We start from the raw sequence: 25080 nt of genomic DNA on the forward strand, positions 1-25080 counted from the left end.
TCGTTCCATTAAACTATTCCAAAAGCTATTGCTTTAATTTTACCTTTTCCTCTTTGTGCATTGGTGAATCTAGACTCAAAGACTAGAGTCTGTGGTGTTGTTTTGATTTTTTTCAAAAAACCTCTGCATTTACCAATTCTTGGTTAGACAGAAGGAACAGACATAGTGTTGTAAGGTATTCTGCAGAACTGGTTTTGTAGGCTGTTCTGTTTTGTCAAAATAGGGATATGTCATTACAGTTAAGCAATTAGCAAAAGCTGGATCTAGGAGAAAGAATCTCATGAAATTGCTTCAGTTATAAGCTTGTTTAGTCTGTAATTGCATTTAGGGAGCAGGATGCTACCTATCTGATTTGATAGTTCTATCAGGTATGTCATTCAGAGATTCTTTATAGTCACTCTAGTTCCTGCTGTATTCAGGCATAAATTATGACAGCATTTATTTAAATTTATAGTAGTCCTGCTGCCATCTTGTAAAGCAGGAACATTTGAGGTTGCTAAGTGCAACTATGAACAGGTAATAAAATGTATATATTCACAGCTAGTGAATGTTCTTGTTCTATTAAGAGACTGTTAACGCAGTCGAAGAAAAGGCAAAAGTCAAACTGAATCATTGTCTGTCAAGTGGATTGCTAAAGTCGGAGAGGCGCGTAGTATGATGTGTCTAAAATGATTTTACTAATCTTCAGAGTGCTAAAGGGAAGTATGGTAATCCAATAGGCTGTAAGATGTTTGATGCAAGTGGGAGCACTTACCTGTGCTGGGTGGTGGAAATGGGGGGGCCTGTAAGGGTTTAATCTTGGCAAATCCATACCTACTCTAAAGTAAACTATGCATAGAGATGGTAGGAAATGTGGCTATTCTTTAGAGTTGAAAATTGAAAACAGTGGCAAAAGAATTAACTGACTTGAAAACATTTTCCCAGAATGCACTATCTTCTGATTCTTGCAGTAGTTCTAATGGTTAGGAATGTATAGATAGTAAAGAGTCTTTATCTGACTTGTTATCAAATGTCTAATCTAAAGCTAAAATTATTTCCTATTTCCTTTAATAAACCCAAACAAAATCCTCTTGTCTTTTTTTAGGACTTATGGAGAATCCGGAGTCCATGTGGCACCTGTGAAGGTTTTGATGTCCAGACTATGGATGATATGATTAAAGTAAGAAGACTAAAAATAGTTTCAGCACAAGTCTCAGCAAAACAGAACAAAACTCACTTTGGCTTAAAAAAGTATTTAGTGACTGTTGAAAAACTTGTATGTTAGGCAGAACACCATTGTTTTAGTTTTTCGTAAATACGATGGCTATTTAGTTCTTGCAAAACGGTAACTTCTGTGGAATGGGTTTTGGGGTTGTATGTTTCTTCTCATTTGCCAAGCTCTTCAGTGCTTTGCACTGTTTTGAAAATAATTCTGTTCATTCAAAAAGAAAAATACCGTTCTCAAAATTTTGTTCTAAGCTTGAAATCAAATCATCTGGGAGTTGTTCATAGATGAATCCCGCTGCCTTTACTTGCCCTTGCAGGTACTTTTGAAAGAGAAAAAGGCTTTTTGACTTCCGAGAAATAGATATGAAGGGTGAGATTTATCTATATCAATTTCTAGAGCTGCATTGTAGATATCCATTTTTGAGTTAGCTATTTAGGTTGCCTTTATAGTCATTGTGGAGGAGTACAGGCAGTTCTAGAGTAGAATTCATCTCAAGGGAGAAAAGTTAAATGCATTGTATTTTGAAAGTGTCCGTTTCTGTTTGACTGCTGAGGACCATAGTCATAGCAATTAGTTCATGCAAGTAGTACGTATTTTCCCTTGTACTTAAGAAGTGCAGCCCTGTTCTCTTGCAGCTTTATTACTTAAATACTCTGGGTTCAGGACACATAATTAACTTGAAAACAAGAACTGTTTGCCTTTGGATTGTTTTCAGACAGTTTTATTACTTTCTTTCTTCAGAATTCTCTGAATTTTAGGGAATCCAAGGAAGCAGAACCTCACCCTCTGTGGGAATATCCTTGCAAGTCACTCTCTGACCCTCAGGAAGTTTTGACGTTTGACTTCAGAAAGACTGTACCGCAACACTGTCTCAGCACAGAGGGTTCTGTAAATCTTTTACGGTGAGTTTTCTCATTGCAATAAATATTCTTGTCATAATCCATTTTTTTACCTCGTATTCAAGCTCTGTGTGTGTGTATATATATAATGTATATATATAATATATATAATGTATAGTTAACTAGGGGGAACATACTTGACAGTTTTTTAAAATGTGACCTAAAGTTCTGGAAGTTACTCTGACATTAATTTCCTGTGGCTATTCACAATAGGCTATAACAGTAAGGGTAACTTTTTAGATAATAATAATAATAATATTTCAAAAATAACATTTTTCTAGATGTTACAATGATTTAAAACTTAAACAGATTAATTTATAGTTTAGAGAAAATAAACCATTGTCTTTCTGTTTTTTCCTTGTTGCTGAGTTCTTGCAGAAAAAGCTCCTATTTAGCTTTCCAAATTATCTCTTTAATAGCTTTAAAGTGTACACTATTCTTCCTTTTAACTATAATTATGACAATCTTAATTTGTCACATGTCTTCTGAGATATTTTTCATTATAATCTAACTACAGATTGTACTTAATTCTGTTCAAACTTGAAATGCTCTTAAGAATTAAAAAACGGGAAAGTTATTTTTAACTATCTAGAGCTTATGTAGCTCAAACACTGCTGTAATTATATGTTTCTCTTCGTGAGACAAAATTCAAGGTTTCACAAAATCCAGAACCATCTGTGTGGGGTCTCTGTGCCTTTGCACTAGTTGTTGTGTTTACAGGCAACACGCTAGCATGACCTCTGCTCCTCGTGGAGCAGACACTTGAAGTGAGATCTGATATTTGGTAAATATTTTCTTAAAATTCAGAAACAATAGAAGCTGGGGTCTCTGAAGGAAGTACTCCCCAAATATGCCAAATAATTTATGCCATGTTATGGAGTGCCTGTTAAATGACTGTGGTTCTGAGCAGATTTAGTTATGACATATTCTCCTCTTCCTTGTCTTTTTTAGATTTCATATCTGTAAATACTTTAAAAGTTGCTACCCATTTACCAAATTATTCAGCTGTTCAACTTTTTTTTCAAGGAAACAAGTTATTCATGCTTTTACAGCTCTTACCTAAACTATGTGAGGAATGGATGCAGTGTTTAATCTGTCAGTATTGTATAAAGTAATAGGTTTTGATCCTCCTCCCCAGGAAAGGAAAGAGCCATGGAGCAGTTCTGTGGATGGAATATCATCTTGCTGCCGATATCTCTGTTAGTACAGGACTGATGCAAATTGCAAATGAAAAGGTATTTCTTCAATCTAATTTATTATATCAAAGTCTATAGGATTACAGTGCTGAAAAATGGGTCTCTGTTGGCCATACCTGGTTTATATAGTGCTCGTTGTTACACTGTTTGAAGACTATGTAGACAGAACTAGTAGAACTATCTGTTCCTAGTTTTTGGGGGAGCAGGAGACGTACCTTAACTGAATTGGATCCAAATGCTCCCATAGTTTTGAACCACATTCAGAACTTAAATATGATGCTAGCTCAAAGAACAATTTATTTATACAAATCCCTTTTCTCAGTTTATCAAAAGCAAAAATTTTGAGGGGAAGGATTTAGTATTTTTGGTATTCTCTCTAAATATTCTTTGACCAAATCAATTTTTTCGTCTGTGGCTTCAGTGTGCAATGTAGCATATGGTATTTCAAGTTATGCATTCCTATAATGGAATGGATGGCAATGGAAGCGATAACTATCTGATCATTGTATACTGAACTGGGAACAAGAACTCTTGTGCTCTTACTGCATTATTACTGTCTAGTAATAATATCGTAGAGTTTTGACTGCTTTCACTTTTAACTCTCTCCTGTAGGGAAACTGTGAATGGAATCCCCATTGCAAGCAAGCTGTCTATTTCTTCAGTTCTGTTATTGAATCAGAAACACTGTCAGACCTTCCTAGTGCTGTCACGTATGCTATAAATTTCAACACAAAGACAGGAGAGATTGCCATGGATTTTAAGCTATTATAAAATACTTTCCTTTTACTCATGTTGCTAAATGATAATAAACTTACAGTATTTTTTGTATGGCAGAGGGATTTTTTTTATTGTGCTCAGAGAGCAAACTGACTGTTCTGAAATATACTTTAAACCTTTTCCATTTTGTTTTCAAAATATATAGTTGGGGAGGCAGAGAGGAACCTTGTCTTAAGGACAGGTATTCTTGACAGGATTTATATACATATATACACATACCAGTGTGAAACTCTGGTATTTTGGGGTTTTGAATAATGTTATGGAGCTACAAAACAGTTGACTTGCTGGTTATTGCTTGGCATATCAGTGGATGAAGACACTAAACCTTTCACCAACAGTAGGTAGAAGTGAATTAAACTCATCTATTTCTAGGCTTTGCTCTTGTCACTGTAAAATGGGAACTAATCTTCAGAGTGCACAAAAAGAAATCCCAAGTCAAGCTACCTATGTATATTAGTACACTTAATAGGGAAAAGGAAACAGTTTAACTGCTCGCAGACTTGTGTAAGTTGTGGCTAGTATTAAACTGAAATGGTCAGCGAATTAAAGTATGATGCATTGATGTTCTGCTGGAGTCTGAGATGCTGCATTTCTGAAGAGACGTTTGCCAGATAGTGACCAAAGTCTGGAAAGGCGTAACTGGAAATTAGAAAACGTACATATTCAGGTTAATTTGAAGTGACAAAGGGATGGTAGTCTGACCAGAAACAAAAGAAGAGCTGTAGTCCAAAAAACTTGCAAATCTGTAGGAGATATTAAATATGCATTATGTGATCAAAAATGTGGCCTTATACTCATTCCGTCAGAACTCTGTCCAAATAATATCTGCCAGTTTAGCTAAATTGTATATTGTTCTGCAGTAGCACATGTCCACAACTGAGGTTTTCCTAGTGGCATTCCAAATCCTGTTGGCAGAAATTGTAGTGTGTGACCATGTGCGTGCAATTAATTCTGCTTTAGATGAACAATCAATTGGTGTATCCGTTTTGTATGTGTGACCTATTAAGGGAGATAGAAAGTCAATGTACTGCCTGTCCTAAATTATGTCAGCCAGCCGCAGGGATAACTCCACTTACCAAAGCTACTCCTATTTCCTCTGAGCAACAACTTCAGCAAAGTGAAAGGAGTGCCATGAAGAAGCCATGAGGGAGCAGGAGCCTGCTCTACTTTATTTTCCTGGTCACCATGATATATAGTTCTGGTGAGTAGGAATTTTTCCTCTTTTTCTTCCTAAGAGTGTGATCATATTTATAGACCTGGAAGTCATCTGAAATATTCCTGAATTTTTCAGAACTATTTTCCTGACCAAGGTCTTAATAGATGTAAGGAAGCAATGAAATATATGACTGCTGTTTTTCACTAGAACAGAAACCCTGCAGCTCCTACTGAGATCTGTGGATTTCACTTTTCAAAACTGTGCTTTTAAGATGCTTAACTTCAGACTCGCATTTCTTACAAACTTTGCTGGAATATATAGGTTGCTCTTCATTAAACAATTGTTTCTAATTTTGATACACTGATCCTAGCCCACAAAGTATAGTGGCACAAATCTGTTTGTTCTATGTTGAGAACATAAGCTGTACAATTGTAAAGGGAACAATAATATGGCCAAGCCTTTTAAATGGTAGAGACTTAGCCCTTTATAAAAATAACAAGGCACAGAGACAGTTGTGCAAGTCTGAATGCATAAGGCTTGCATTGTATAGCTTCTCTTCTCCTGGAGGAGATAACACAGCAGAAGAAACTTAGATGCTGCCTCCTGTGTTTGCTTGTGGCCTAACACAGAAAGCACGAGCTGCTGTTCTTGTTCTGCAGTCGGAATAACTTCTGAAGGTGCTTTGCATTTAACTGCACAAATGATTCTGGATCTTACAGAAGCATACAGTGTTCCAAAGGGAACACAGAACTAATAGACAGCAATATATTAGAATTTATACGTTTGAAAAAGTAAGATAGAACAAAACCACAACTGAATTTACAGTATTTTAATGTCTAGTGTTACCTTTGTCAAAGATAACTCTGTATGTATGTGCCTGAATCGTACTTCCTAAGAAAAAATAAAACAGATAAATTTGCTAAAATGCCAAAGGGAAGACATCCACATTGATGGGAATTTGTATGTTGTTATCAGTGTTATATATGTTGAAGATACGTGGACACTGCGGTAGATACTGTGCATGAGAGGTGACTGAGAGGTATCCTTTTTAAAGCCTTTTGGTATTGTGAGACTTGGGACTATTGAGATTCTCAGAGGTGGGTGTAGTGAAAGTGAAGGGCATAGGCTAGATGTAGTAGCTAGCATATCTGCAGAACTGTGCTTCCAGAACTGAACTGTGGCAATTAATATGAATCATATTATCTGCATGTGAGGAAAAACTTAAATTTCAATATACCTGGAGCAGTAATTGTATGACTGCTGTTCAAAAAAATAAAAAGGCTGGAAAGCTGGAGCGCTGAGCCTGTTTTAATTCACTGTGATCGTGATCGGCAATACTAATGCTTGCTGGTTATGCTTATGTATTTAGACAGGCACTGAAACTGCTTTGAGGATTTAGTTAAAACATGCTGGAAGCTGTTATGTTAAAGCAAACCCTTACCACATGTATGGTTTTCACGTAAGTCACGCTACTCATTAAATTCTGGTGCATACAAAACATAGCCGTGTTGATACGAATCTGGGTGACTTGGAGAAAGATTTGTTCATGTGTAATTAGGAGTATTTAGTGTATGTATCAGTCTTCCTTGGCTTCTGTGAATTCTTCAGGTTGGACTTAAAAACCTAGTGTGATCTGTAAATCGTGTGGAAAACAGCTGCTTATAGGGGGATACAAGCCATTCCTTATACATGTATGCAAAAACAAAAAAGTACTTCTCTCTCTGTCCTCTTCCACAGGGCATTTTACTGCAAGCATACACGTGGGGGAGGAAAGCCACTGTATCAGAAAAACACATCTACCCAGTAGCAGCATTCAGACTCCTATTTGTTCCCAGACCTGACAGAAGCATTGCCATGATGTGCTGAGCTGGAAGAGCTGCTGGCTACTGGCATCTTAATAAGCAGAGCAAGAATCCTGTTTTCTCTTGGAAGGAACTTACTCTGTGCGGCCACCACTGGCAATTTTTTTTCTAAATGACAACAGCTTTGATCCTGACTGGGCCTGCAGGCATAGATGCATGTTTTAATAGAAACAGGATCCCCTGCCACCGCTGAACTAACAGTATTACATTCATATATTGCATGAGAGCCAGTGTATAACTGGCAGATTTTTTAATATGGCACAAGAGATACTTGCACTAAAGATGCAATTTTTATTCAGGTATTAAAAATAATCATAAGCTACAAAGTTTTGCCATTCACATTTAACTTCCCTATTGTAGTTTTGCTGCAAAAATAGTAACTTTTCTGTAGCTCTGAATTGTAATGAGAGTTTTACTAATACTTGGTGGTTATCACGCCACAAATCCACAAGAGGGTGCTGAGAATCCACTTTCAAATTTCTAGCGCATTTTTCAGATAGTGTTTACTTCTAATAAAGAAAAGTGCACAGACTTGCAATGCAGCTGTCTCATCTTATGTGCAAATGAAATGCTTGTGATGTTATGAGATACACTGTACATACATGGACTGAGATGGAAAACTAGTACAAAAAGTGACAACTGCTAGTAAGACTAATACGGACTTGCACCTCCTATAAAAAGCAGGCAGGCAACAAAGCGTCTCATGCTGAATACACAGAATGAATAATACTCTTAGGACAGTGAAATTGTCATGGTCCTAATGAAGGACAAGTCTTGTATTTTAAAGGGTGTTTTCTAAGTCATGGCAGCTGCAAAATTTGTTCCTTTATTTGGAGAACTGGTACCTTTTGTCTGAAGACTGGGCAGTTCAAGGACTGAGATCCCGGAGCTTGCTTTTCTCCTTCATTAGTCCCTTTGAAACTGCTCTGTGTAGGCTTTCTGCATTTAACAAGATAGAGGATGCAGTTCAGGACTAACTCATTTAGTCACTCATCTTTTGTATTCTATTTGTCGTTACAGCTGGTTGCTAGGAGGGGAAGAGACTATTACAGCTTCCTAGTGTTAGATTTTTCCAGTGATAATCGTGAGCTGAATGCAATGGGTGCTTGTGTTGTCATTCTACCTTACTGACTCTGATGGCATTGCAAAATGTTAATTTGGTTTGGTACTTAATAATTTTAAAACTTCACACTTCCAAGCATTTAATGCAGATTAATGATGAAGATGCTTCTCAGAGAGAGGTATGTGTTGTTACCCCCATTTTTCAGATGAGAAAAAACTAAGTGTGCTTTGTGTGGGTGTTCGAGTGTTTCATTTGCCTCAGGCTCACTATAAGATTAGGGCCTCAGAGCTAAAAATGACTTGCTCAAGGCCATGCAGAATAAACTAATCCCCTGACTCTCTGCTTTAATCATTTGTTTTCTTAACGCAGTGTGATTTCAAATGCAGCCTTATGAGGTTTGACCGAGATACAGCAGATAAAGGCTCAGAGGCAGCAAATCCTGGGATACCTCAGTAATTAAAACCATGGGGTTTTTAACATATATATTAAAAAATACGTATTTATATATTATATGTAAATTATATTTTTAATATCTAGATTATATATGTATTTACAAGGCTGTAGGGCTTTGTTTTTGTTTTGAAAGGCTGCCATGAAGATGACCCACTTTTTTTTTCTTTTTTTTTTTTTTCTTTTTTTTTTCCCCTTCCCCCAGCAGGATTCTGTCTAGGATTTGAGAGCCCTAAAGATGCCTCTCTTGTGGACAGGGGCACTAATGAAAGAATGAGAGCTGATTATCTTCCTGTATGTAGAGGGAAAGCCCCGCAATTGCAGGTCTGATGGTGCTCTTTGCAGGGGCACGGTCCCAGGGTATCTTGGCTCTTACGTTACACACTAGAGACTGGCCACATAACCTTCTCTTCTTCCTCAGGGTTTTGCTGAAGTGCAGCTGTGTAACATACTTGCAGCAGCAGCCCGTTTGCTGTGGATGTTGTCTCTTGCTCCTGTTATCTTCCGCAGCCTCTGCTCTTGCTTGCCTTGCACATCACTCTAGGTGAAGCGTTGCACTCGTGCTTTGGAAGGAGCAGGCACTGCAGTTTACTGGACTCCTGCTTCTCACGGCTGATGGACCCTGCTGTATCTGTACTCCCATAAAGTGGCTGCTTGCTTCGTGTTAGAGTATCTAAGAAACCAACTATTCACAACCCTGAGAATCAGCAAATAAATCAAGCTGCGGCAATGAACGGGGTGGGAGGGAGAGACAAACAGCCTTTGCTGCAGCACTTAAAAACATCATATTTCTTCTCAACTGCAGTATTTCTAGGAACGGTTGAAGTTGACTGTACTGTCGGTCTACATGCATAAGCTCATGCCTACCTCACAGACAACTGCAAAGTCATTTATAGTGAAGGGCTGATGATCACATCACATCCCTCGCTTTAGGTGGAAAGGGCCGCGAGTGCATCCGGAATTAATTTGTAATAAAGCGACTGCCCTGGAGCCTCCCAACACCGAAGGTGAGGGAGAGGCAGCGAGGCGGCCGTTTGGCCAGCGATGCCCCTCGAATCTCGCAGCCCATCCTCCCGGGGCCGCCGGTCTCGGGGACCGGAGCGTCGCGGCCCTGCCGCCGCTGCCACCGCACCCGCCCGGCTCCGCCATGGCCGCGCGCCCCCGACGCCCCTTCTCACTCGGGAACGCGCCGGCCCACACCTGCCCGGCGCGCGAGCCCCGCTCCTGATTGGCCGAGCCCCCTCCTCAGGCCGGCTGGGCGCCATTTTGGCCTCCTGGCGCCTCAGGGGAGGGGACCGGCCTGTTCTTCACGCACCCGCCCCACCCTCCCCGCTGCTGCGGAAGAGGCGGCGAGGGAGCGGCGGGCTCGCCTCTGCGCCGCGGGAAGGCCGCCGTAAGCCGGGCCGGGGAGGCGTTGCGCTGCGGGGATGGGGCGGCTGGGCTGGCCTGGTCCAGCTGTTTGCGCCGTGGCGGGCGGCCCTGTGCGTCAAGCTCTCGAGCGGTTTCCAGTCAGGGCGGCGCGGGCTGCCGTCGTGGGGCGCGCCGGGCGGGCCCTCGCCCGTCTCGCCGCGGTGGCCCTTCCCACCGGGCTGTGGCTCACCTTGCTGCACCCGCCGGCCCTGCCGCCCTGGCGGGTCTGCGCCTCCCAGTGAGCTTTGTTGTTTTCTACATAAAATAAGTTGTGTCAGCACCTGCTTCTGGTCCACAGGTTTGCACTAGGGAACAAACTTTGGCTGGCTTAGAGGCCTGCTTTGTTTTAGAAGTCATAGTGGGACTTAAGAAACAAAAGCTCATGCGTTGAGTACGTCTGTGTAACTTTCAGACTGAGGAAGCCAACCGCACACGTGGGTAATGAACTGGTATGAAAAGAAATATTCATACCGTATAATTTTGTCTGCTGTTTTGCCACGTGTGTATATCCTGGTATGCTGGAACATTGTAGCAAGTCGTGAGTAAGCTGAGGACCAAGGCAGTGGCTTTGAATGTTCATGCCCCTGGTGTTTTAAAACAGCAGTAGCGTTTGGGGTCTCTTATCTCCTCAGTTGATAATGTTTAAGAGTTCTCCATAATACTTCTCATAGTCTGTTTCCTATGAGTGGAGCCTCTGCCCTATGGCGTTTTAGTGGAAAGCTTATGAAGAGGAAAAAATGTTTTGAACACACTTAGCCTCTTTCTGTAGAGGTATAAAACAAAAGGCTTAATTTTTTTTCTTTGTTTGTTTTAGTATCACTGAAATTTAGTTGCTTTTAGCTCTATCTTGCTGTAGAACTTTATTTTTTCTTCTAGATATGCCTTTACAAATAATAAAATGGGTCTGAACAGCCATTTTTCAAGCCATGCTGACTGACAAAAAGGCAAACAGTATGTAAGGGTTTTTTGTGGGTTCTGCCCCCCTTTAAGGTACCTTTCTGTGTAATGGCTAGCGTTTATTAGCTTTATTAGCTCTCCTTGCCCTAGGGGGAAGAAGGGAGAGGGCAATGGGGAATAAAAGGAAAACAGTAGTTGCAGAGCCCAGTTTTGGGTTAAACTTAGTGTTAATTCTGTTGTCATCTATACATGCAAGGCTGAAGACTCAGAGTAGGGTTCTTTATGTTAAAGTCTAGTCATCCCTGGTTTGTTTTAAAACATTCCCCCCCCATTTTAAAAACAACTTTATCATACCTCCTGTGTAGCAAGCATCCTGGCGTGGATTAGCCTCAGCTGCCTACATATACAGCTATCTCTGTTCCTATGTGTTTCCGGTAGTGTGCTCTCATCTGAGTGATTACAGTGGTCTTTGGACTCCAAATCTAGCAGTTTCATTCTGTTCAGAGAATTGAAGTGATGGTCTCTTAAGTGAGCCGGTTGGCATTGCTCCTCATAAAGCCTCGGCCTTGCTTAAAATCAATGGCCATCTCTTTCATTCCTCCCACTTGCCTTGTGCCCTGTTGACCAGGCAGACTATCCTGAGAGCAAAGCAGAGGTTTCAGAGGCTACCAGAAAAGCAAGCCAGGAAGTCTCCCGAAATTAGGCAGGCACTCGTGCTTCTCTTCAGCAAAAGGTGTTTCTACCAACAAAAATGTTTCGTTTAAAGTTTATGCTTGTGGGGCTGAAGCATAAAACCAAAACTTTATCTGAAGGCACTGATGAGGCATGGGTAAAGTGTGGTAAGATTACAACAAAGTTCTCTCGTGCAGCCTCTGTGTCATTAGAGAGCACTAATCCTGAGTCTCTAGGCATAGCATGCCAAAGGATGAAGTTCTTTGTGGAGGCAGCATGTTAATATGTTATGGTCTTGTATTGAAAACTGTGCTAGCATATTGCATTATGATGGCTTAGTATGTGTTTCTGTTTTGTATGATACTGTTAGGGAAGTTGCATCTCTTCTCCTTCACGCATTAAATAATTTTTTTGTTTTAGATTTTCCTTCACCCCCGCCCTTCTCTTTTTGCATAATACTGACTAGTGTTAAACAAAAACTAGCAGTTCCGTCTATGTTGCACAGCAGAATAAATGAACCGTAAAGTCAACTTCCAGGTTAAATGTTTTCACCCTCTCTTGCATTATCTTGGCACGTACCCTGCAATATTCATCAAAAAAGCCTTCAAAAAGGGAAGAAGGCAGAGACGAATCTAGGAAAGACTGTGTCTTCATATTTCCGTGCAAAGTAGGCTTTATGTTTGTTGTAGCAGGGCACTCCGCTCCACAGGTTTCATGGGTGTATACTGACGAAACATTTAATTTCTGTGTGTTTTCTTTTGTGCTTGTCATGGACAGGAAGCTCTCCAAGGCCAATTTCTTACTGTATTCGTGTGCAATGCCTGCACTGCCAGGCTATAGCTTGAATTTGATGCTTACAGATGATATGAATGAAACAGCGGGCAGAGGTGTAAGTATCATTTCCCTTCCAAAAGGGGCACCAGCACCTCAGATCATCTAAGCAGTTCTTCCTAAACGAGGTTAGTGTCAGGGTTGTGTTATGGAGAGTTGAACTCCTCTAATTATCCATTGTGGATATGCTAATGCACACATGCGGTTGGTAGCATGTTCCTTGTTCCACAGTGGCAGTCATCAGGTATCAACAGGCGTTTTGCGATAAGGATGCGACATGGCCCTTTTAGGTGCTGTTTAGCCCGTTCTCTTTCTTTGAAGCCTCCCTCAATGGCAGAACGTGTCCCCATTTAGAATGCTGCCATTTTTGTATTTGTCACGGTGCCAGTCAGCTAAGCCGTGTAGTCTGCCTGAATAAATAAAGGTATTTTCTCATAGGAGATCATCTGTTCAGATTGATGCAATGCCTTATATCCACTGCCAGCTTCCTGCTGCTTTCTTGGATGCTGTTGCCTTATCCCTTTGCTTACGGGGAGAATATTCCCCTTGTGTGTCTGCTTCTAGCTGGGAACTAGATACACTGCTCCATTGTTTACCTCCCTTTAAAAGCCGAGAGCTATGACTCTCTTTTTGAGACAGTCTGTATTTGCATTCCCTGGGTTGGCTGGGCAACAGCTAATCAAATAATTACATTTAAAATAAGGTTTAATAAAAAAAACCCTCTAAAACTAAAGGCAGGGTGTAGTCATGCTTCTCAGCAACAGAACTAGTCAGCAATGTACATACTGTGGAACATCTCCTAAATAACTAAGGGCCATTTAATCTTTCTTAATGTTCTTAACTTTTTTTGTTGCTGTATTTTTTTCCTTTTTAGATGCTCTTGTATCTTTATAGTATGTCTGCAGATCGAGTATCTCCTCCTTCCATTCCTTTTTTCCCATTCTCCTCTGCCCCCCCCCCCTTAAGTACGGTCTTCTTACCTAGAGCCTTGACAAGGAGCTATTCATGCTTGAAGAGTTTCTGCTAATAAGCGCCAGTTCTGTCCATGTTTAAAATGTGAATAAAAATATAAATTATTTTTTTAAAAGAATAAACTGAAGGTCCCAAACAGATAATTATGCTTGCACTTGTAAATAATCATTACCCCGAAGCAGAAGAAATTGTGTACTTTTCTCCTGTCCTCAAACCAAACACAGGACTGAGTGGGACCTTCTGGGTTGCTCTGTATAGTCCCTTCCTGTAGTAGGGCTCATGCATATAATCTCGTTTTAAAAATACATCGAACTCTTTTAAAAGCAGTGGGGTTTCGGAGAGGAATTTTTGTTTGTTTGTTTGTTTGCATTCCATTGTGGTCATTTGGAAGCTGGTTTTGAACTTGTCTGGTCTAGTGGTCAGAAACCTCCTTCTAATTGTCAGCCCTGGGAATCCAGGCCCGGACAAGGACCTCTTATACCAGATATAGAGCCACTGCCCAGCATTTGACCAGACTCAGCATTTCTTTCTGTCAGGATGTAATAAATGCTACATTTACAGCTTCTAATTTGCTCTAACATTGGAACACACAGCTACAGAATGATGAGGCTGAGGTTTTTGCAGTGAGGTGGAAGGACATTCAAGGTCAGCTGTGGGTAAGAGGGATTTCACCAGGGTAAGCACCGTTAGTTCATATATGCCACAGAGTTCCAAGAACACCAATCTAATGTTTAATGAAGTAGCATTAAGTCTTTCTTATGTGCTTATTGTGGGATATAAGACACGTTTTGTTAAAAGCCTGAGTTTGCTGTGGCTATAAATAGCTTTCTCGGCAAATGTGGAAAAGAGAAATTATATGTAACCAAGGAATAACAGAAAATAGGGTTTAAATACCTGTTTCATAACAGTCTTATTTTGGGGCTGAGATAATGGACCAGGCTGCATACTGAGAATTAGTTTGTCTTGTGTGATACACCTTTCATTAGAAATATATTTAGCATAGTGCTTGGCACCATGCTAGGCCTAGGATTTTTCTTTCAGTCGGTGTCTTTCAGACCTTGCAACTGCCTTGTACTCCTTGTTACCCTGAAAGTCTTTACTAAGCAATATAAAGCATTAAATGTTGGCTTTGCTGAAGCTGGTGACACTGTGGCACTTGACTTCAGGAGAAGTTTTTAATTGTAGAGAAAGATCTAGCTGGATTTTGCTGGGTATTCAAAATTCTGGGTTGACATTTGAAAGGTATTTAAGAACCTGTTGCAGCCAAACATGAAGAAGGTAACAATTACACCTAGTTAGATCTGAAAAGGTAGTGGAGATGTTACCCAAATTGTAGCAGGGCCAGGGTGTTCAAGCTGACAGTCTTCTGCTAACTTAGAAGTTCATGAACCTCTTTAATGAGAACAAAGGTACCCAATTACATTTAGTGTGGAAAGACGTCATCTTCCCTTCATCATGCTCATCTCTTTCCGTTCGTTGCAGTGGGATCCATTCAGAATATACTGCCATTGGGTGATTTCATGTTCTGAACTCCCACATCGCTGCTTTCAAATACCAGAGTGTTCAGAGGCTGCCCGTGCAGGTGCTGAAGTATGCGATGCTGTGGCAGCGTGGGAAACCCCTTCAGTTGTTTTTACTGCATCATCTAGAATCTTAAAATTACAGAAGTATTGTTGTGTACCATAGTTGCATCCTGAACTCTGCGTGAGTCATTCTGCTAGGCATTTGTGGACTCACAGGTTAAATGCGTAGGGGGGTGTGTGTTCCCGCTTTACAAACATGTTCCTGTCCTTTCTACAGGCAGCTCTGTTTCTCTGGTCTAACACTGCAATGCCTTAGCCATCAAACTCCATTTTGTATCATTAAGGCAGAAGGATTTATATCAGTTACTAACTAAAACAGTGTTTAATGTGCGTATCTGTGAGGCAAATTCCATTTTAGCAGGGTGCAAAGTGGTCAGAGATATCAATATTCAGTATACTAATGACAGTATGGCATTCAGGATCACATTAAGGTCTCTATTGAGCTCATCAGGCTGACGCATCTTGTTGCTGGGATTTGGAAAAGTCAAACATTTGCGAATAGGAGGGGGACTTTTGCGAATAGAAGGGGGACATCTGTCTGCTTTGGACACGAGCTGCCATGACTTGAGGAGCTTCAGCAGAGCTTTGCAAAAAGCCTGTTGCAACAGATGTAGTATAACAGTGAAAACTACTTGATCAATGAAGCTTTAGGCTTTTGTTGCAGCATTTATACAGATAAAGAATATTCTGACACACCTGGTTTACCAACTGTACTGTGGCACTTGAAGCAGTTTGGAGTTGTTCTGCTGGGTTTGGCTTTGGAGGCATCAAAGGTTTACTTATGAAAGGGAAAGAGAGGGCTTGGCAGTGGTGCAAACTGTGCAGGCGTGTGTGGGTGCGTATGAGATGCCCATGTGGGAAGTGAGGGAAGGTGAGGCATCAGCTTATGGACATTTCCGGAGGAACAGTGTAAGCAGGTGCTGGTTTCTAGAAATTATGCCATTTACTGACAGGAAAGCTAGCTGAAAGCTAGTATGTTAATTGGAACATGGGGTAAATGTTCCTTTATTTTATGGGATTATATTCAATTATCTCATCCCTTAAAGCACACAGGAAGACTGTAGCATTTTTCTACTACAGTTAATCCCCTCTTTCAATTTCTGTTTACTGTTTAGATGGTTCTTGGTACCTAGGAATCGTTTTCCTTGGCAATGTAGTGCTGGGTGCTGTATAAAAGACAGGACAGTGACACGGTCTTCTGCCCCAGAGAGTCAGTGAATCAGACAGGAGGGTGAGAGGACGTTACAAACGGTGAAGTCAGATGAATTGGGTTCACAGGTTGGAAAAGCCTCTACCAGTGTGAGAGGCAATGGTATCAGCATGAGCACTGCGCTGTGTATAGGGCTGAGCACAACCTCAGTAGCTTGCATGATTTGCAATAGTACAAAATGTTCGTCAGACCTATAAAGGGGTTTTTGGGGGGTCGGGGAGGAGGGAAAGGCAATGAATATGTGGCCCAGATTAAATGTTGACAGAGATTCCATGATGATCTTGGGTATCCAGACCCAATGTGTAACTATCCTCAGATATTTTTTTTCTTCTCCCATTTTCTTCTAATCTTACCTGCGATTAATGCATATTTCTTCCTGTCCACGCTTAATGGTCGTAAGGAACAGTTGTTAAATGTGCCCTTATGTAAAAGATGAGAAAGAGGATTGTTCTTTTCCTGCCAGTCTTCCTAGCAAGCCCTGCTCACTGATTTCATAAATGGCTGCTTGGAGCCTTCCCTAAATGTCAGGGAAAGTATGGAAGAAAATATGAAGGGCTGACAGATTTAGGAGTGGTAAATGCAGTATCTGGATTGGTCAAAAACAACGGTAGAGGGTAAGAGCATGTCTTTTGAAAGGCCATGAAAATGTAGACAAGCAGCTTGAATTTGCTGCAAGAAGGAGAATTGGTACATCAAAGTATTAAGTAGTCGAAGAAAAGGGCTAGAATAACAACGGTTTCCGCAGCAGTCTGAGCAGGAATATCCATGGGATAGGGAGGTTTGTATTTTAATAGGTGCTTTGCCAAGAGAATCTGTACAATAGCCAAAGAGGCAGATGGCATTGCAGTTACAGTGCTGACTGACAGGCAGCTGTGGGCACAAGTTCATAATAAACGACACTGCAACTCCTGGCGCAGAGGGAGCAGGAAGGAGTTACCATTTTCTGTACTTGTTCTTCTTAGTTAAATGTCTGGAAGATGCAAATTGTCCAAGAAATGATTGTGTTTTACCTTGTCATTCTATAGCACTTAATAGAGGGGAACCCACTCATGAGCTGTTCACATAATAGTGCAACGATGGAAAAATAGATTAGGTATTGCAGGAGAGGCACATACTAGGAATCCACCACTGGAAAATGAAGTCTGTCAAAGTATAACGCTATGGCAGCATCAGAATGCAGACAAAAATCACCTGTACAGCAGTGGAGAAAGCAGCAGAGATCCATCTCCAACATCCTGTCTCACAAGATGGAGTGGTTCCTTCCTGAGCTAATGACAGAAACCTGCGCGCTGTGCTCTTCCTTAATCACTTGCATTCCACTGATTTCCTCCTTTCTGCTTGTGGAAAAAGTAAAGTCTTTGAGGTGGGGTTCCCTACTGCCTTTTGTAAAGGACTTGAGGACTGTTCAGAAAGACTGAACCAGTAAAATGGATTCTTCTCCCTTGACATTGTTAAATCATTGGATTTCTTAAGGACGTGTGTACATGGGGGGTTTTTTGTTTTGTTTTTAGATAACTTTGACTGGGCAGTATGTAGATAAAAACCTGCTCTCGATTCAGGGCTTAGATAGCTGTTGAGACGTCAAGATACGTCAACTGCACAATACGAAATTGTTCTTGTGAAGTGGTCTTACGTTAAATCCTAGCAGAATGCAGTGTGGAGTGGATATCCTTGTACTTAAACCGTGGACTTGGCGTGAGGTGCGGGGTTCAGGTTTGCGGCCTCCAGCAGGCACTGTGAATGCTTGCGTGAAGGTTGCACACCTTGAGCAGGGTGTGTCTGCGCAGGGGGATGTTTGAGCAGTAGAGGCCAAGGTGGAGGGCCAGTTAAAAGCAGTCATTTCTTTCGCCCTTTATTTTCCGCAGATTCACTAGAACAGGCATACCACTGTGAGACCATACTTGACCCACCCACCAGACTGCATCTTAAGAGTCAGGTTTCTGTTAGTGACGTCAGACTCCACATCACAAAAACAGAAAAAGTGGACTGCACAGAATCGTTTGAGCCTTGAAATTTTATTATCGTTTGCATCAACCAGTTATTCCTTTCAGCACCAATAAAAGACAAAAAACCCTCCCTGTTGTTCAAAATACCTTCTTTTTATCAGGTCTGAGATTGTGGTTTTCTTGCAGGCAAAGAAACCAATGAAAGTATTTAAATTTTTATTTTTTTAATACATTTATAACAAAATGTCAGAAGGTGTGTGCTTACCATATAAAAACATTAGGTTCCAGAAGGATACAATACCGAAAAATCATTGAAATAAAAAAGGTTATTCTTATTATAGGATTTCTAAACCTTAGCAATAATACAAGTCTTTAAAAGCATCAAGATTGTATTTAAAACAAGATGGCATGGAAAAATGAGACCTTCAGTAACAATTTGACCCTCATTGTAACGGATGATAAAACTGGGAGTTTTTCAAGTGCTTGAATTGTATTTCTGTTCTCATCCTATAGTGCCAGGAGGAGGTAAAAATGCTTCATTTCCAAACTGATGATATGTGCTGACACTGGTGTGCTGCTGTGTGATCCCAGGGTGGCTCAGAGACCAAACTGGGGACAGTCAGATCTGCTTAGTCTGGATCACCAAACAAAGGCCATTTTAAAAAAAATTCTTTATTGGAATTGTAAGTTCCTTAAATCTTACTGTCTTACCCAACAAGTAGGACTGAGGGTCTAGCCAGACTAGCCAAGAGTGCTTCTGGGACAAAACCTTGTCATAATACTAGTACAAGAGAGGTAAACTCGTTATACAAGACAGTTTCTCAAGGGTTTCTCTACAGCAGACCATGCCTCAGCGGGCTGCAGGCCTCTCTTGGAGCCAGTCTGTGGTACAGTTTGTTTGGTTGCTTTAGACAGCTTCTATTAAGCATCCAGTTTGTGATGGAGTAAAACTAACTGGCCACCACTTGAATTAGTTATAGTAAACACTTCTTCACGTAGCATGAAGCTGCCCACTAGGCGTTACTACCCTGGTCCTCAGTGGCTGAGCTGTGGTGCAAAGCAGGTGGATCACACATCCCTCAGATCAACAGTGCGCAGATTGACTGGATCTGAATGTGCCTGAGAGGCTGCGTTCTGAAGGTTGTGTTTCTGAAGTCATCTAAAGGTACCAGCTTTGTAAGGACCTGACATGCTTGAAAATTCTGGAAGTTCTTAGTTTTCAGCTGTCCTCGTTTGTGTCTTTTTTTCACTTGTTCTAGAAGTGCTGTTGTAAAATGCAAATTGGACATGAGAAACAGAAGATGTTATCTAGCTTTTATAAAAATAGATGACACTTCATCTGCAGTATCCCTGTTGAGTGGCAGTTATTAAACCAAGAATAGCGTTATCACTCACTTCTTGAAGATACCTGAAATTCCTGTACGAAGTGGGGTAAGCATAGCAGAGCAAGCTTAACTCAAATTTCTTATAAGTAACATCCTACTAATAAATTGGGTCATGCTATTCTTAAGCAAAGTGGATTGAGTTCTGAAAAAGCTATCCAGGGTTTCATTTCCCGGGCATGGTCTGCTTTGCCTCCCACCCCTAACCCCCCCTTTTGTTTTAAAATGCAAACATTCTATTACATAGAATCTGTCTAAGGCTTGTAATGATTGATATCCTGCCAGTACAGGTGTTGTCTGAATGATTCTCTGTGAGATAGTATACGGAACTGTAGTAGTAGTGGTGTAGACAAAACTCACTTTTCTCAGGACGTTACCCTTCCAGAAAGGAAAGCCTGTCCTTGACAGTTTACCGGCAGGTATGCTCTCTGACTCCTGCAGGCGTACCAAGGCATCAGAAGGCACAGGATCAATGCAAAAAACCAAGGAGCATCTGTACAGTGGTGCCACAATGCTGTACCTCCCAGCATCACTCTCTTGCAAAGTTAGATCCTTAAGACAGTAAATTAGTCAGAACTACCTAGACTGATTAAATGTATGTGTATTGTTTAAAGAGAACATTTTACAACTATCCATTTCTTGATCACTGAGAAACTAAGAACATCAAAATCTAGAACAGTTTACCTCAAATTTGAAAAAATATTTCTCAACGTATCTCAAAAGTTGACAAAATTGCCTGGTTTTTAGTCAGCACAAAGCCACAGAACTAATTTAAAAGTAATTTAGACCACGTTAGTTTTACTGTAAATAATGTAATGTTGTTTGGCAGTAGTTCTATGATTACATCCCACACAGTGTCAAATTCAACTCCTGCAACTGATACTTTGTGAAGTTGATATCAAATTGTGATTTACATTATTAGGAAAGCTATTAAAAATACTGTACCTTATATTTAATCTTACTACTGAGAAATAGCTGCTGGACAGCACAGAAATTGCTACTGATACTGTTTGTTTGGTTTTTTTAAAAAGGTTAATAAAATACTAGCAAGGTAGAAAATAGGATTAAAAGCATTGTTTCAGGTACAAGTTTTTCTGAATTGGGTGGAGAGATAAGAAACCAGAAAAACACATTGCACATACGTGCACCCTCTGTATAAAGAGAAACATACAAAGTGGGAAACTGGTGGTGCACTGGGATAGTACGCTAAAGTCTCTGATGCTGTAAACTTGAATTCCTAATTTTATCAAAAAGGGGAATTGAGTCTGGTTTCATTTTTGAGATCCCATGGGTTACACTTGCAGACTACCCCATGGTTTGGCACAGTACGCTTTTAAGAGGCAGTCTCTGCTGAAGGGACACCAGGACTGGAAAATGAGGCATAAAACATGTCAAGACCAGGTGCAGTGGGAGAGGGTGAGGAGTGGTCTACTACCTACTTGGAATTAGCCAATGCTGTGAGTCCAGCACTTTATGAGTTTCTCTACTTGCAAAATCCGGCTGATCTAAGTAAAAGTTCTGTTGTTTACTGTAGCTAATTAAGCCAGTACCAGAGGCTGTGCGGACCGGGATTTCTAATTTAAATCTATTCTGATTTAGCTCAAGCTGATTCCTAGCAGGTGTAAACTAAACCAAAACAAGAGCATCTTCAGGAGTTTGTGGCCAGTGTAACTAAAACAGTTTACTTAATGCAGTAAGTGTAAGTACTAGATTAACTCTTCTCTTTTCAATACAGGGAATTTGTAATGTAAGAGGACATAACACTAAAATTGAACAGGAAGTAGGCAGAAGAAGCTAAGTATCTGTTAAAACGCAAGGGATCTCATAGTTCTCCCAGCAACACAAACCCTTCTGAATTTAAATTCCTAAAAAAATGCCAAGTCTCGTTACGGACCTGATTCTCAGCTTTTCATTATTTTTGTTAAAGTTACAAAGGCTGGGTAGGTCAGGTCATGGGGATAAGATGGCAGAGGGGAACCCCACATTTAAAAAGCTGCAGTGGAAAGAACACATAAATTAGATGGCAAGACCCCTGTTAAAGTCTGTGAGTGCATAACGAGTGGAGAATTGTCTCACAGACACAAACAAACTCTCTGCGCATAGGAAGTAGTTACCCAAGGCTGAGAGTGACAGGTCTGTTCTCTAGTAGCTAGCCATGCTACACTTTCCCTTTAAGTGTACTGATTCCTTTGGAAAATTGTTAGGTTGTCCTGCCTTATCAATCGTACACTGTTCTACACTTTTTCTCCCAAAATGTCACTTACGTTTATTTTAACTCTATATCTAGCATGCATTTTACAAGCTATTTCCCACTTACTCTTTCTAGCTAAGGCAGAATGTTGGCTCTGGTGTTACCAGTGGTACTACAGGAATCTATTCACTCTACTGTAACATACATATCATCCCATACCATAATTCAGAACTGCCCTGCGTATGGGAAAGAAAGAAAAGACATTACAAGGGAACTATATTTCTTCTTAAGGGACTAAGTTGCACTTAGAAAGCTAAAGGCCCAATTCTGGAGTCATTATTCAGACAAAACACTTTGTAATTTCAGTGGGAACACAGTTGGAATAAGGGTAGAACTGTGTTCTTAAAGTCTTAATTCCAAATCTTTTAAGTATCCTTAAATCGGGCAAGAAGATGCTGGTCTGCAAACTGAATAGAGTTTTTGTTTGTTTGTTTTAAGGTAATGACAGAAGGGTTTGCCAGTCCCCAAATGCCTTGCTTTGGCTGGTATCTGATTTTTGAACTCACTTCCGTTCTGATATTCCCCATGGTATCTTACTATTTTATCTCAGAGTGGCATGCAGTGCGGGCGCATGCTACTGATGCAAGCACGCTACTATAACTTTAACAGGCTAAAAAAAGAAAAAAAGCTTTAGCTTCTTAGTTATACAAAGAAATGATGCAAAAAACCATTGAGCAGCACTAACTCACAGACTAATTACAAACTAAATTGTGCTATATATTAGTATAAAAACATGTTTTAGTAAGAATGGCACTGGTTCAGAAGGAATTAGGACTTCCATCTTGGTTCCGTTCAGTCCACAGTGAAAGCATTGTAGTACAGGCCTGCCCTGTTGCCTGAGCAACTTGTGACAGTGGCTTTTGGCCACAACCCCTTCCATGTCTTCCCTTTGTGTATCCGCCATTGGTGGTACGTTCTGGGAGTAGCCCGGGTCAGGTCTGGTCATCTTCCCTAACGTGGCACCAGAATAGTTCGTTCTTATTCTCTGATATTTTCTTAGTATCGTTAACGTTTCCCTCTTCTAATCTCTCAAAGCTGGTCAGTTTTAAGGGTCATCTTCTCCTGTAGACACCATGAGACGCATTGCTACGGGTAGGTGGTCTGTCAAGCCTGCTAACTGGGTAATAAAGCTGAACTCTTCCACTTCCTGCAGAAGGAAAACAAAAGTAAGAAGGAAGGAATTGGAAAACTGATCTGTTATACCACAACCAGGACTCCTGCTGTGTCCACAGTGTGCATGCAAACAGAGCACAGAGAGGTTGAGGTATCATGCGCTAAGCTATGCTGAACTGCTCTATCGCCTGCTCTTCTGCAGCAACTGCAATGGGGTACGGTAAATAAGTGGGAACTAGTTTCTCATTTTCGTCATGGAATTCGGTATTAGGCAAGGTCCAACACGAGGAAGCAGACAGTGCACTACAAGTTCTCATTCTGGTTAGCCCATGTCAACTTCTGCCTGCGTATCATAGACTTGTAACTTAGGTAGGTTTTCATAGGCATAATAAAAGAACATCCAGACCCTGAAAAGACTAAAAAATATTCAGACTGCTGGCATGGAAAGCGTCAAGCCAAAACATTTAGTCTGGCGAAAGTTTAAGGAATGGAAACAAGGGTTTTTGCTTGTTTATGAAAAGCAGCATATCTACCAGTGTTACTACCAGAATCCCTCATCCTAAATTTGTTTATGTAATAGGCTTACAAACTCAGTACTTGCATGCAAAAGTAGAAGATGGCAAAGCAGCACGTTCTCCTTGGAGTGTGAATTTGAACCCAAGCATTACGGGCTGCAGAGCCATCTTTTTGTCAACTCTGAAACTCACCACTTTCCATTCCAGGTAGAGACCTTCTTCTGTATAGAGCATATAGTCAATCCTCCTCCCGTTTCCTTTCAGTGATGCCTTCCTCCCCTTTTGACTGGAACTGTGGTTCTTGCTGGTGGGATAGACTAAGTATCCTTTCCTTCCTTCTTCACTTTCCAGCACCCTATTTCATTAAAAAACAAAACAAGTGCTTTAAATGTTTGCTCATTCTGTCCCTTCGTGCATTACCCTAGATTCTCTCCAAATCCCCAGTAAGGGTGATGCCTGTCCAAAAGGACTGTTAAACTTGTAAAGCACATCTTCTTCCAAATGTGTTTTCTAGTATAAGGCTGTGCTAACTGCTGACAGTGCTCTTAAAGCCTCGTGGCAGGTGTGGCATCACCAGTGCTGTACTGGTGGAGCTACCCTTGTAGCCAGGAGAACAAACATCTGAGAGGAAGACCTTGCCTGCCTGCTATCTGTAGTGCATTGCAGCCCACAGCCCCTCCGTTGATTTCCAGTGTTGCCGAATCTAGCAGAGGAGGAAACTGTTTCATGGATTACTTTAGAACAAACCTGAGCACCTTGATAGAAACCTCTCCATTCTGATCAGAGCAACTCCTTCCAAAATTAAGACAACCAGCTTTACCGATGGGGTATGGATGAGGAATGGTTTTCAGGAGCATGGGTATGTGGTAGTTGGTTTTGAGCAAGCCTCAGCATCAGATTACTGTGTCTTGGACCCCAAGCTCTTACTTCACTAGTAATGACAGCCTTATTTATTTGATTGCTGTATATGACGCTCTTCAAACTCTTCTACAGCGATGGACTTACTCAGCGGGTGTGTGAGTACTGCCCCCATCTTGCACAGAGATTACCCAGCCCAAGACCATATACAGAAGCAGTCAAAATTAAGAATCAGTTTTCTAGGTACCAGTCTTGAATTCAGGCAAATAAGCTGCAGCTCTCCCATTAAAATTTTTAGTTTGGGTGCTTAAACCTTAACAGTAGGTTTTATACAGAAGGCTATTAAGGCCCCAACAACTTGATCTAACTTCGAATTTAGCCCTGCTTTGAACGTGACTTTGGCTCAGATAATCCACCAAGGTCCCTGTTGCTCTATTTTTACAACAATTCTATGCTGCTGTGCTGTTCTGTATTGTTTTGCTGTTGTATTGGATTTAAAAAGGAAACTTGGTTTACTGTCTTGTATTCTATTTAAAAGGCCTAGCAAAGGAGCGCTGAAGACAACAGACACAACTAGGCATGCAAAAGCAGGAGTTGCACACGGTAACTGCATGTGTAGGGCATTACGCAGACAGTTAATATCAAGTACAGTTGCAGCCATTTTACATGAAAACTGTGCATGCAGAGAGGGACAGATTAGGTTGTGGTTTTGCTATCATCTGGCTCAAAACACAAACTACTTTCAAAACCACCTCCTTGAAAATCATTATTCTTTACTTACCTGCCAAAACCTGAGCTCAAGGTTCTGTGGTTTCCCTTGTAAGAGTTGA

General features: G+C 40.9%; 2 protein-coding genes and 1 long non-coding RNA gene across 12 annotated transcripts in view; 2 read left to right on the forward strand and 1 right to left on the reverse strand.

Annotated features, from left to right (window-relative positions):
- Positions 1–7291, forward strand: part of PRMT7 (protein arginine methyltransferase 7) — a 22443-nt gene extending 15152 nt beyond the window's left edge. For 9 of the 10 annotated variants that reach the window (XM_075161050.1, XM_075161057.1, XM_075161048.1 and 6 more), the window contains 5 exons: positions 1085–1159; positions 1949–2109; positions 3245–3341; positions 3915–5280; positions 6973–7291. In XM_075161050.1, coding sequence (XP_075017151.1) covers positions 1085–1159; positions 1949–2109; positions 3245–3341; positions 3915–4073 — 492 coding nt within the window. In that variant the 3' untranslated portion in view covers positions 4074–5280; positions 6973–7291. Of the gene's footprint in view, positions 1–1084; positions 1160–1948; positions 2110–3244; positions 3342–3914; positions 5281–6972 lie in introns of those variants that run through there. The other variant, XM_075161058.1, reaches the window with a different exon arrangement.
- A 2445-nt stretch (positions 7292–9736) lies between these two features.
- LOC142087173 (uncharacterized) overlaps positions 9737–25080 on the forward strand; it is a 34580-nt gene continuing 19236 nt past the window's right edge. Inside the window, exon 1 of the long non-coding RNA XR_012675353.1 lies at positions 9737–10003. This is a non-coding gene — a long non-coding RNA (uncharacterized LOC142087173). The remainder of the gene's footprint in view (positions 10004–25080) is intronic.
- SMPD3 (sphingomyelin phosphodiesterase 3) overlaps positions 17701–25080 on the reverse strand; it is a 63145-nt gene continuing 55765 nt past the window's right edge. Inside the window, exons 7-8 of the mRNA XM_075161062.1 lie at positions 23585–23747; positions 17701–22911 (exon numbers count right to left, since the gene is read on the reverse strand). Of these exons, the coding sequence (XP_075017163.1) occupies positions 22810–22911; positions 23585–23747 (265 nt within the window). The 3' untranslated portion in view covers positions 17701–22809. The remainder of the gene's footprint in view (positions 22912–23584; positions 23748–25080) is intronic.

Source organism: Calonectris borealis, chromosome 12 (genome assembly GCF_964195595.1).
Source record: "Calonectris borealis chromosome 12, bCalBor7.hap1.2, whole genome shotgun sequence".
Classification (NCBI taxonomy): domain Eukaryota; kingdom Metazoa; phylum Chordata; class Aves; order Procellariiformes; family Procellariidae; genus Calonectris; species Calonectris borealis.